This window comes from Salvelinus alpinus, chromosome 1, assembly GCF_045679555.1.
Source record: "Salvelinus alpinus chromosome 1, SLU_Salpinus.1, whole genome shotgun sequence".
NCBI classification, from domain to species: Eukaryota; Metazoa; Chordata; class Actinopteri; order Salmoniformes; family Salmonidae; genus Salvelinus; species Salvelinus alpinus.
In genome coordinates, this window is record NC_092086.1 from 109066313 (window position 1) to 109080034 (window position 13722).

A 13722-nucleotide genomic window follows, 5' to 3' on the forward strand; every position below is an offset into this window, starting at 1 on the left:
TGCAACAATTTCAAAGATTTGACCGAGTTACAGTTCATATAAGGAAATCAGTCAATATAAATCCATGAATTAGGCCCTAATCTATGGATTTCACATGACTGGGCAGGGGTCCCGCAGGTGAAGAAGCCGGATGTGGAGGTCCTGGGCTGGCATGGTAGAGAAATGAACATTAAATTCTCTGGCAACAGCTCTGGTGGACATTCCTGCAGTCAGCATGCCAATCGCACGCTCCCTCAACTAGACATCTGTGGTGTTGTGTGACAAAACTGCACATTTAAAAGTGGCCTTTTATTGTCCCCAGCAGACGGTGCACCGGTGTAATGATCATGCTGTTTAATCAGCTTCTTGATATGCCATACCTGTCAGGTGGATTGATTATATTGGAAAAGGAGAAGTGCTCACTAACAGGTAGCCTAGCGGTTAGAGCGTTGGGCCAGTAACCGAAAGGTTGCTAGATCGAATCCCCGAGCTGCCAATACAAAAATCTGTCATTCTGCCCCTGAACAAGGCAGTTAACCCACTGTTCCTAGGCTGTCATTGTAAATAAGAATTTGTTCATAACTGACTTGCCTTGTAAAATAAATACATTTCCAAGAAATAAGCTTTTTGTCAGAGATTTTTTTATTTCAGCTCATGAAACATAGGACCAACGCTTTACCTGTTGCGTTTATATTTTTGTTCAGTATAATTGGAAGAGGAAGGATATACTCTAACATAGGAGTTACCTTTCAATCTTACAGGCCTTTTCATTAAGAGCAGCTGTTTAGCTGGTGAACAGAGGTTAGCCATGTGTCGGCAGAAATGTATTAAGTCAAGAAAGCTTAACAGCAGCCAGCGGCACTTTCCGCACTGGTAGCCAACTGACTGGTAGCCTATTGACTGGTAGTCTATTGACTGGTAGCCTATTGACTGGTAGCCCATTGACTGGTAGCCTATTGACTGGTAGCCTATTGAATGGTAGTCTGTTGACTGGTAGCCTGTTGACTGATAGCCTATTGAATGGTAGTCTGTTGACTGGTAGCCTGTTGACTGATAGCCTACTGACTGGTAGCCTACTGACTGGTAGCCTATTGACTGGTAGCCTGTTGACTGGTAGCCTGTTGACTGGTAGCCTGTTGACTGGTAGCCTATTGACTGGTAGCCTACTGACTGGTAGCCTATTGACTGGTAGCCATTGACTGGTAGCCCATTGACTGGTAGCCCATTGACTGGTAGCCTATTGAATGGTAGTCTGTTGACTGGTAGCCTGTTGACTGATAGCCTATTGAATGGTAGTCTGTTGACTGGTAGCCTGTTGACTGATAGCCTACTGACTGGTAGCCTATTGACTGGTAGCCTACTGACTGGTAGCCTATTGACTGGTAGCCTGTTGACTGGTAGCCTGTTGACTGGTAGCCTATTGACTGGTAGCCTACTGACTGGTAGCCTATTGAATGGTAGTCTATTGACTGGTAGCCTATTGACTGGTAGCCCATTGACTGGTAGCCTACTGACTGGTAGCCTATTGACTGGTAGCCTATTGACTGGTAGTCTATTGACTGGTAGCCTATTGAATGGTAGTCTGTTGACTGGTAGCCTATTGACTGGTAGCCTATTGAATGGTAGCCTATTGAATGGTAGTCTGTTGACTGGTAGCCTATTGACTGGTAGCCTGTTGAATGGTAGTATGTTGACTGGTAGCCTGTTGACTGATAGCCTACTGACTGGTAGCCTACTGACTGGTAGTCTGTTGACTGGTAGCCTATTGACTGGTAGCCTATTGACTGGTAGTCTGTTGACTGGTAGCCTATTGACTGGTAGCCTATTGAATGGTAGCCTATTGAATGGTAGTCTGTTGACTGGTAGTCTGTTGACTGGTAGCCTATTGACAGGTAGCCTATTGAATGGTAGTCTGTTGACTGGTAGCCTATTGACTGGTAGCCTGTTGAATGGTAGTATGTTGACTGGTAGCCTGTTGACTGATAGCCTACTGACTGGTAGCCTACTGACTGGTAGTCTGTTGACTGGTAGCCTATTGACTGGTAGCCTATTGACTGGTAGTCTGTTGACTGGTAGCCTGTTGACTGGTAGCCTGTTGACTGGTAGCCTGTTGACTGGTAGCCTGTTGACTGGTAGCCTATTGACTGGTAGCCTGTTGACTGGTAGTCTGTTGACTGGTAGTCTATTGACTAGTAGCCTATTGACTGGTAGCCTATTGACTGGTAGCCTGTTGACTGGTAGCCTATTGAATGGTAGCCTATTGACTGGTAGCCTATTGACTGGTAGTCTATTGACTGGTAGCCTATTGACTGGTAGCCTGTTGACTGGTAGCCTGTTGACTGGTAGCCTATTGACTGGTAGCCTGTTGACTGGTAGCCTGTTGACTGGTAGCCGGTTGACTGGTAGCCTGTTGACTGGTAGCCTGTTGACTGGTAGCCTATTGACTGGTAGCCTGTTGACTGGTAGTCTGTTGACTGGTAGCCTATTGACTGGTAGCCTGTTGACTGGTAGCCTGTTGACTGGTAGCCTATTGACTGGTAGCCTGTTGACTGGTAGCCTGTTGACTGGTAGCCGGTTGACTGGTAGCCTGTTGACTGGTAGCCTGTTGACTGGTAGCCTATTGACTGGTAGCCTGTTGACTGGTAGTCTGTTGACTGGTAGCCTATTGACTGGTAGCCTGTTGACTGGTAGCCTATTGACTGGTAGTCTATTGACTGGTAGCCTGTTGACTGGTAGCCTATTGACTGGTAGCCTATTGACTGGTAGCCTGTTGACTGGTAGCCTGTTGACTGGTAGCCTGTTGACTGGTAGCCTATTGACTGGTAGTCTATTGACTGGTAGCCTGTTGACTGGAAGCCCGTTGACTGGTAGTCTATTGACTGGTAGCCTGTTGACTGGTAGTCTATTGACTGGTAGCCTATTGACTGGTAGCCTATTGACTGGTAGCCTGTTGACTGGTAGCCTATTGACTGGTAGCCTGTTGACTGGTAGCCTGTTGACTGGTAGCCTGTTGACTGGTAGCCTGCTGACTGGTAGCCTGTTGACTGGTAGCCTGTTGACTGGTAGCCTGTTGACTGGTAGTCTATTGACTGGTAGCCTGTTGACTGGTAGCCTGTTGACTGGTAGCTTATTGACTGGTAGCCTACTGACTGGTAGCCTATTGACTGGTAGCCTACTGACTGGTAGCCTACTGACTGGTAGCCTGTTGACTGGTAGCCTATTGACTGGTAGCTTATTGACTGGTAGCCTATTGACTGGTAGCCTATTGACTGGTAGCCTATTGACTGGTAGCCTGTTGACTGGTAGCCTACTGACTGGTAGCCTGTTGACTGGTAGCCTATTGACTGGTAGCCTGTTGACTGGTAGCCTGTTGACTGGTAGCCTACTGACTGGTAGCCTATTGACTGGTAGTCTGTTGACTGGTAGTCTGTTGACTGGTAGCCTATTGACTGGTAGTCTGTTGACTGGTAGCCTGTTGACTGGTAGCCTGTTGACTGGTAGCCTGTTGACTGGTAGCCTATTGACTGGTAGCCTGTTGACTGGTAGCCTGTTGACTGGTAGCCTATTGACTGGTAGCCTATTCGTGGGTGATTTTTCAAAGCCTATGTCAGATACTCCAGTGAGTGTAATTTGCTTAACATTAGGTGTTGAGAAATATCATTAGAATGAATGTGATTCAAAATTATTTTATTCTGTTGTTGATAGCGATATTCATAAAAACATTGGGGGGGGAAATGAAGTCTATTTGTCTATGTTCTAGGTACCTGGTGTTCTACTGCCCCCAGGACATGGTGTATTCCTGTACTGCCCTCTTTCCTGTGCGTCTGGTGCTGACGGGCATGAAGGAGGTGACCCGCACATGGAAAGTCCTGGGGGGCGTGGCTGAGGCACACAGCAAGTACAAGGATGGACTGCTGGTGATGATCGCTATAGGATGGGCTAAAGGTAGGAATATTGCTGTTTTAGTATATACTGTACATGTATATATACACAGACAAAGTCTCTCTTCATGGTATAGTATAATTTGTTTTTAAGGTAAGTACCTTTGTTTACAAGTACACGACATGGCCAAAAGTATGTGGACACCCCTTCAAGTTATTGGATTAGGCTATTTCAGCCACACCCGTTGCTGACAGGTGAATAAAATCGAGCACACAGTCATGGAATCTTTATAGACAAAAATTGGCAGTAGAATGGATTTACTGACGAGCTCAGTGACTTTCAATGTGGCACCGTCATAGGATGCCACCTTTCCAACAAGTCAGTTCGTCAAATTTCTGCCCTGCTAGATCTGCCCCAGTCAACTGTAAGTGCTGTTATTGTGAAGTGGAAACGTCTAGGAGCAACAACGGCTCAGCCTTGAAGTGGTAGGCCACACAAGCTCACAGAATGAGACCACAGAGTGCTATTCGCGGAGCGAATAAAAATTGTCTGTCTTTGGTTGCATCACTCACTAGATGCCAAACTGCCTCTGGAAGCAACGTCAACACAAGAACTGTTCATCGGGAGCTTCATGAAATGGGTTTCGATGGCCGAGCAGCTGCACACAAAAGCCTAAGTTCACCATGCGCAATGCCAAGTGTCGGCTGGAGTGGTGTAACGCTCGCTGCCATTGGACTCTGGAGCAGTGGAAGCGTGTTCTCTGGAGTGATGATCACGCTTCACCATCTGGCAGTCTGACGAACGATTCTGGGTTTGGCGGATGCACAACCTGCCGGAATGCATAGTGTCAACTGTAAAGTTTGGTGGGGAAGAATAATGGTCTGGGGCTGGTTTTCATGGTTCGAGCTAGGCCCCTTAGTTCCAGTGAAGGGAAATCTTAACACTACAGCATACGATGACATTCTCGACAATTCTGTGCTTCCAACTTTGCTTCCAACAGTCTGGGGAATGCCCTTTCCTGTTTCAGTATAATAATTCCCCGGTGCACAAAGCGAGGTCCATACAGAAATGGTTTGTCAAGATCGGTGTGAAGAACTTGACTGGCCTGCACAGAGCCCTGACCTCAACCCCACGAACACCTTTGGGATGAATTGTAACGCCGACTGCGAGCCAGACCTAATCGCCCAACATGATTTTGGAATGAAATGTTCGACAAGCAGGTGTCCATATACTTTTGTGTATGTGTTGTGAATGCAATACACACAACCATACAGATTAAGGGCTTGTAAGTAAGCATTTCACTGTAAAGTCTACCTACACCTGTTGTTGCGCAGGTGACAAATACAATTTGATTTGAATCTGTCAACCTCTGGCCACCATGCGCTATGCTAGGGAACCACTCAGTGGTGTAGTTCAGAGTAAAACCAAGTAAATACAGTTTACCCACCTTTTGCAGGAAAATGCATTGAAAGTATAGGGAGCGTTACCTCTTTCAGTGCGACCGACGGTCAGATTTTACCCACCTATTTTTTATTTACCACTACATCACTGGTAGCACTGTGTGTGTACTGCTCACTGACAAGCATGTGGAAGATATGGCCAGATCTAGTACACACACACAGATATATAAACTCTCTCTCACACATTCAATATAAATTGGTTATAAATCAATTTGGGGGGGGGGGGGGGGGCTGTTGGTAATCATTCATAAGACAAGTTTCGGGAATGTAATGGATATTAAACACATTACTATTGTGGTTATTAGTCCTGACCTTTTGGTCCGTACGAATGCTGCTAAATAACATGAGGTTGCGTTGACACTAATTGTGATCCTGAAGATTATAGTTTCGCTGTTCAGCTCTGTGCTTTGAATAACAAGCAGCCCAGCAGCCCTTACACATCACAAAGAAATAGAGCTTTCTGATTTGACTTTGTTGAGGTGTTATTAGACCTTAAGACTTTTCAGCTACTAGCCTGGTCGCAGATCTGTTTGTGCTTTATAGCAAACTCCTTTTTATGCCAAACAGACCATAGGAGCCAGACAGCACAAACGGGTCTATAAAGATGTTATACCAGTCCAGGACAATGACGCAGGGTCGTATCTCTTTCTCTTCAGGTGCTGGAGGAGGTCTGATCAGTAATTTTGAACAGCTGGTAAGAGGAGTCTGGAAGCCAGAAACCAATGAGCTTCTCAAGATGACCTAGTAAGTCCCCTCCTCTCCCAGAGCTCGTACTGTAGGATCAGTTAGTAATTCCTCTGCTCTCCTTGGGCTTGAACTATAGGATCAGTTAGTATGTCCCCTCCTCTCTGAGGCCTCGTGCTGTAGGATCAGTTAGTATGTCCCCTCCTCTCTGAGGCCTCGTACTGTAGGATCAGTTAGTATGTCCCCTCCTCTGAGGCCTCGTACTGTAGGATCAGTTAGTATGTCCCCTCCTCTGAGGCCTCGTACTGTAGGATCAGTTAGTATGTTCCCTCCTCTGAGGCCTCGTACTGTAGGATCAGTTAGTATGTCCCCACCTCTGAGGCCTCGTACTGTAGGATCAGTTAGAAGGAGGAATGTGTTCAGTGTCTGTGTTAGCCTGGTCCCACGTCTGTTTGTGTTGTTTATAGCTAACTCCTATGTTTGGCATGACAATGACAAGCAACGCGCATGGCCCGCCCTCCTGAGGATCTTTTACTCCTGCGACTCTTTCATACTTTTGTCGTTTTTCCCCCGTTAACGTTACGACCACGTAAAGGTTTGTAATGACCTGTCAAACACATCACAGTAATGGCTGAAATGGACTCAATGGAATACATTGTCTTTCCATTGCCTCTATAAGAATGATAAAGCTTAGTCGGGATTTAACGCATCGTCTCAACACTTACATGAGAAGAAAGATAACTTTATTTTTATGGGTGTTATTTTTTGTGGATTTGAAAAAAGTAATAATTTAATACAGTTGAAATGATTACCAATGAAATGCCTCGAAATGAAAGCTACTTCCCAAAAATGAACATTCAGATTGTATTGATGATATGTCTGATCTCGCAAACATTGGAAAGTCTGTATACATGTAGATAGGTGTAATCTAGAGCCAAGCGTGTTGATTTGTAATCTGAGGGCATCCGGCTGTTGACACACCTTGTTGAATTATGCAGCAGAACATGACAACAACAGTAATTCATGACGCAGTCTAGACAGCACAGGTGATTGCATGTAGGCCTAGGCCCCTAGATAGAGCAAGGTTTTGGTGGTTTAAGCCCCGCTCCACCCCTTTATGTTAATGTATTAATATATGCAAATACACCGGTGTATTTATGCAAATGAAGCACGTATAATTTTCTTTCTTTTAACACAAAATACCTTATAACATTACAAAATCTATATATGAGTGCAATCTAAGATAAAAAAAAATAAAAAAAACATTTTACAATAAATTGAATATCTGAATTCCAACAAATCCCTGGACTCATTTTTTGTTAGACGGTTCGGAGTATCTTCATCCATTGTCCAACTGTTGCGTTTATTACAGTTGTTTAAAAAAAACAATTGACAATTTTGATGACTGTCGCTACAATGACGTGTCAAACTCATTTCATGGAGGGTCGAGTGTCTGCGTGTTTTCGCTCCACCCTTGTACTTGATTGATGAATTAAGATCATTAATTACTAAGGAACCCCCCTTACCTGGTTGTTTAGGTCTTAATTGAAAGAAAAAAACAAAAACCTGCAGACACTCGGCCCCCCGGTGGAATGAGTTTGATACCTCTGATGTAGGCTTTAAAGCACAAACTGATCTGAGACCAGGCTAGGTCTGTGTGATGTTGTACACAGAAACCAAATGATGTAATTGGAGATTCACTGAGTGACACATCGGTTACTGGCTTGCTGAGTATGTAGACGTTGACCTCTAAAACCGCTGTGATGAATGATAATGCATGTCTTTATTCTCATGAGAGAGAGAGAGGCCCTCCTTGTCCCCAACCAAGGAGGGCCTACTGCAACACCTAGATCTTCTGCACAGATTCTCAGTAAGACAAAAATAATTGCGTTCCAAAAATACAAATTCCATCGAGACACCGTTGCCCTAGAGCACACAAACAACTATATATACCTTGGCCTAAACATCAGCGCCACAGGTAACATCCACAAAGCTGTGAACGATCTGAGAGACAAGGCAAGAAGGGCCGTCTATGCCATTCAAAGGAACATAAAATTCGACATACCAATTAGGATCTGGCAAAAAATACTTGAATCAGTTATAGAACCCATTGCCCTTCATGGTTGTGAGGTCTGGGGTCCTCTCACCAAACAAGAATTCACAAAACGGGATAAACACCAAATTGAGACTCTGCATGAAGAATTCTGCAAACATATCCTCTGTGTACAACATAGAACACCAAATAATGCATGCAGAGAAGAATTAGGCCGATATCCGCTAATTACCCAAATCCAGAAAAGAGACGTTTAATTCTACAACCACCTAAAAGGAAGCGATTCCCAAACCTTCCATAACAAAGCCATCACCTACAGAGAAATGAACCTGGAGAAGCATCTCCAATCCAAAGTTAAATCTAGAATCGGCTTCCTATTTCGCAACAAATTTGTTTTTCTGCTCTTTTGTACACCAGTATTTCTACTTGCACATCATCGTCTGCACATATATCACTCCAGTGTAAACTGCTAAATTGTAATTACTTCGCCACTATTGGCCTATTTATTGCCTTACCTCCTTATTTATTTTGCACACACTGTATACAGATTTTTCTAGTACGTTATTGACTGTATGTTTGTTTATCCCATGTGTAACTCTGATGTTTTTGTCGCACTGCTTTGCTTTATCTTGGCCAGGTCGCAGTTGTAAATGAGAACTTGTTCTCAACTGACCTACCTGGTTAAATCAACGTGAAACAAAATAAATTAAAAAAGAGAGAGAGAGAGAGATCTGTTCATAGCCATAATGATGAAGTTACTAATCTGACTGACCTCTGACTTTGTGTGCAGCCCTACTAAGATCACCCTGATAGGAGCAGTGCTATTCGCCCTGCAGCAGACCCAGTACCTGGCCATCCAGAAGCACCACCTCATGTTGCTGTACACCGTCTTCACTGTTGTCAACAAAGTCAGTCACTAACCTGATCCTATCCCTAGCCTCAACCCTAACACTGACAGGGCAGGGCCTCTACAAAGACATAGGGCCAGTTTCCTGGACCCAGATCAAGCGTAGTCCCAGATCTGTTTGTGCTATATAGCCAACTCGTATGGTCATTGTGGCACAATCAGATCTGGGATCAAGATAGATCAAGCCTACATCTGGACCAGAAAGCATGCTCAATGGAGAATCTCAACTACTTTTTAGTCCAGAAATGGCTTCGATCTTGATCTGGGAAACCTATCAATACATAATGTTTATGGCAATCAAAAACATTCTTTCTCCATGTTGACTATCTCACAACATCCAGTCCATGTTATTTGAAGGACCTATCTTTATACTTATATTTAGCTATGACTCAACTTTAGTCTTGTATTGCCTCTAGCAGAGGAATTTTGCATCATTTTCTTCTCGTTGCATCATTCCTCCTCAATCCTCTCACAATGAGTGATGTTTCCTGCTCTTGACATCTTATAAATCTAATCACAGGTTCTCAGAACTCTCCCAACTGTTAGATTAGAGTTCTCCTATCAACTCATTAAAGTTACATTTAATCTGATAAATCATATGATAAATCTTGTCTACTTCTTTATTAGTCATTCTGTAGTCATTTTCATCACTTCATCCTGTCTCTCCATCTCTTTAAATCCTTCCATCTATTTATTTTCCCCCCAGACAAGTATGATGCTGACCGGCTCCTCCTCTTCGCCCTTCGCTCCCATCGAGTCTGTTGTGCACCGCACGTTCTTTGCCGGGCCATCACCATCCTTCACGTCTGAGACCAAGACCTCTGTTGTGAAGAAGGGCACCGGTGAGAGCTTGAACAGAGCAGCGGTTCCTGAGACCTCCAAGGCCCCAGGGTCCTCGTCCAAGACTGCAGCACACAACAGGGGAAAGGGCTCACCAAAGAAGGCCAAAGTGCAGTCGGAGAGCACTGAGACAGACAGCTGCAAGAAGAGTGACTAGAGTCCTTATACTGCGGTGTACTGTATAGAAATAGAATCTATAGAACGGACAGTTGTTTAGCATACTGTAATTTGACTGGTAAAGCCATGGGTGCACTTAATGGGGCTGTCCATTCTAGAAATGATATTTATATTCTGTGCTGCCCTTCTTATCCTGGCTAGGACAATCTATTCTCTGTGTCCTGTGGCACTGTCGTCCTGTGATAGGTCCCAATTTGCTACCACACCTTTTTTTGTCCTAACCCTTTGATGTTTGTAGATCTGTAAGCTGGAAGCAATATGATAGAAGCTTCACCACTACACTGCTTATGTTCATTGTATACCTGTCCAGAACCTTCAGATCTTCAAACATGGAAGGGTTATGGGCGAGCTGGAGGAGTAGGGAGCAAATTGGGTCTGTCTGTCTCACTCTAGGATGAGAGCAAATAGAATATGTGCTGATTTTAATATATTATACAGTAACGTAGCTTTATAATCCTTTTCTAATTCTGTGATGATGCATCCTGTTTTCTACGGAGTTTTGGTGAAAAATACTGTCCATGGTGCTGATCAGCCACTTTTTATCTGTATATTAATAATAATATATTCTGTTTTATGTACCCGTACATTTCCTACTATGAAATGTTTTAAGAATTTACATGACAATTTATATAATTATTACTCAGGTCTTCTATTATATTTATGCTTAAGAAAATGCACTTGAATGCAGGAATTTCTAAATGGAATGCTTTTTGCGGCACTTTGCTGCAAACACTGCCTCTTTTGTGAATACTTTAACTTCTATTGAAAAGTAAATGTTCACATGCACTTTAATCTGACTTGTTGTCGTTCTTATCACAACCGAAATACAAAAACTTGGTCATTTGTAAACGTTTGTGTGATAAACCTTTTAGTGAATAACCTTTTAGTTAATAACCTTTTAGTTAATAACCTTTTAGTTAATAACCTTTTAGTTAATAACCTTTTAGTTAATAACCTTTTAGTTAATACACTTGTAGTTAATAACCTTTTAGTTAATAACCTTTTAGTTAATACACTTGTAGTTAATAACCTTTTAGTTAATAACCTTTTAGTTAATAAACTTTTAGTTCATACAAGTAATGTATCTCCCGAGTGGAGCAGTGGTCTAAGGTACTGCATCTCAGTGCAAGAGGTGTCACTACAGTCCCTGGTTCAAATCCAGGCTGTATCACATCTGGTTGTGATTGAGAGTCCAATAGGGCGGCGCACAATTGGCCCAGCGTCGTTTGGCTTTGGCCGGGGTAGGCCGTCATTGTAAATAAGAATTTGTTCTTAACTGACTTGCCTAGTTAAATGAATCATATTTTCAGATACACAGCCTCCATGCTCTGTGGAGTCAGTTGTTATGAATGTATTTGAAATATTCACATATTTCCTCAATGATATTCTGAGCATTGGCAAGGTTCTATAGCTGTTGTTATTGTTAGCTGTGGTAATGTCCAGGGCAAGACACATTTAACAAGGCAAAGGAAAGGTCAGATTTAGCTGAAGAAATACATCAATATCTCAGTCTGCTTTACCTTTAAATGGAAAAGAGGTGCAATTATTTTAATTATGTAATTCGTGCAATGTGTCTCTGTCTATGGCTTGTAATTGCCCTAATGTTTTCTTAATTGATTTGGAACAGAAACCAACGGGAGCTCACAGACGTAACCTTTCTTCCTTTGAGATGAAAAAAGAGTGAAACATTGCATCATTGTAGCATCAGAATGTGATTGATACTTCATCCACTTTAAGCAGCGTAGGAAAATGAAATCCTGAAATCCTGAAATCCCTTCAAATTCACGAGATTACCTTTAGAGAGTTTGGAAAAGAGTCCCACGGGAATACAAATTAAGAACAGAGGTAGTGCTCAAAGACTAGAAGTAAATGAGTGTTGTAGCAGATATCTGTCCATCTGTAATGATCAAAGTCCACAGAAGTGCCACCACCTCCGCATGTTAATTAGAGTGCCATCTACCTCTTGTGTGTACTGAGTCTCAGGATGAACTCTGAGCCCTGGGAAGTTTAAAGTAACATTTACAGGCAGGGATTTTCATTCTCTCTCTGTCTCTCTCTGTCTCTCTGTCTCTCTCTCTCTCTCTCTCTCTTTCTCTCTCTCTCTCTCTCTCTCTGTCTCTCTCTGTCTCTCTCTCCACTATAGAATGATGCAGGTGAAGAACAGCTCTGCTCCCAGCCTAGCCCCCCCCCCCCCCCCCCCCCCGGTACACAAAAACCATGGCATGGCCCGATAGGCCTGGGCAGGGGTCCCAGAATAAGCCAAGGGCATGGCATGCTATGCATTGGGACTGTCTGGTTGTCTCTCTGTGTCAAACGGAAAGGAGAGAGGAGATTAGGCTGGAATGGCGGCTCAGTTAAATAGAGGGTCTGTGTTCCAAATGGCACATGCTTTTGAGCAGTGCCCAGAGGACTCTGACTTTAACCAGTTAAATATCCATTAATAACCATGAACACTCTAAATGCTGGAAATTCCATTTAAGACAATATCACCTCCCATGATGACATCACATCCCAAACACCAGGCATACACAACAGCGCTGTTGCTTGACAAGTGGGCACGCTAGTTACCATACCAACAGAATGCTGGTTGCAGGGAGATTCTAATGTGTTTTAATCCCTCCCACCTGGACCGATTTGCTCTCTGATGTCAGTTGGAAATCCACACTGAATGATTCTCATTTAAATCCCAACTGTAACAGACAGTCAGCAGAGTGCTTTCACTGGAGCTCTGGTCAAAAGCAGTGCACTATTTAGGGAATAAAGTGCTTCAGATGCACCCTCAGACTGGAGAGGCACACTATCACCCCCACCACTAGTGTACTTGTTATTTCATCATCACGGTAGAAAGGGGTGCATGTACAGGTATCTTCCACCGGGGGGCATGGGGTGTCCCTCCTTGTCTGGCTGGAGGAGGAGAGGAGAGCATGCAGAGAGGCCGCTATTGGCCGGGACGGGAGGAGAGGACGGTGCTGGTGGGCTGGCCAGCTGGGGGCTCCTCTCCCTCAGAGGGAATGGTAGCTGTCCACAGCACAGCCACAGAGTGGCACGTCCCTAACAAAGGCGGGCAGAGTCCATCAAAACCAAACAAAGAGACCTCAGTCACACACACACGGCACGCAGACACACACACGTATGGAAGTGCACACACACGGACACACATGTCTGGACGTGCACACACACGTACACACACACACTTCCCACCAACGACCAGCGACCAGCCGTGCAGCCAGACGCAGATAAAGACCCTGTGTACATCCTTCTCCACACACACCAATACCGAACACACACCAATACCGAACACACACCAATACCGAACACACACCAATACCGAACACACACCAATACCGAACACACACCCACACCAACAACTCACACACACCAATACCTCACCCACACCAATACCGAACACACACCAATACCGAACACACACCAATACCAAACACCTACCAAAACTGAACACACACCAATACCTCACCCACACCAATACCTCACCCACACCAATACCGAACACACACCAATACCGAACACCTACCAACACCGAACACACACCAATACCTCACCCACACCAATACCGAACACACACCAATACCGAACACACACACCAATACCGAACACACACCAATACCGAACACACACACCAATACCGAACACACACCAATACCGAACACACACACCAATACCGAACACACACCAATACCGAACACACACACCAATACCGAACACACACCAATACCGAACAC

General features: G+C 44.1%; 1 protein-coding gene across 1 annotated transcript in view; it reads left to right on the plus strand.

Annotated features, from left to right (window-relative positions):
* The window catches only part of LOC139538464 (trimeric intracellular cation channel type B-like), a 35448-nt gene extending 24674 nt beyond the window's left edge, over positions 1–10774 (plus strand). Inside the window, exons 3-6 of the mRNA XM_071340544.1 lie at positions 3740–3924; positions 5978–6065; positions 8849–8966; positions 9672–10774. Coding sequence (XP_071196645.1) covers positions 3740–3924; positions 5978–6065; positions 8849–8966; positions 9672–9962 — 682 coding nt within the window. The 3' untranslated portion in view covers positions 9963–10774. The remainder of the gene's footprint in view (positions 1–3739; positions 3925–5977; positions 6066–8848; positions 8967–9671) is intronic.
* The last annotated feature ends 2948 nt before the right edge of the window (positions 10775–13722 follow it).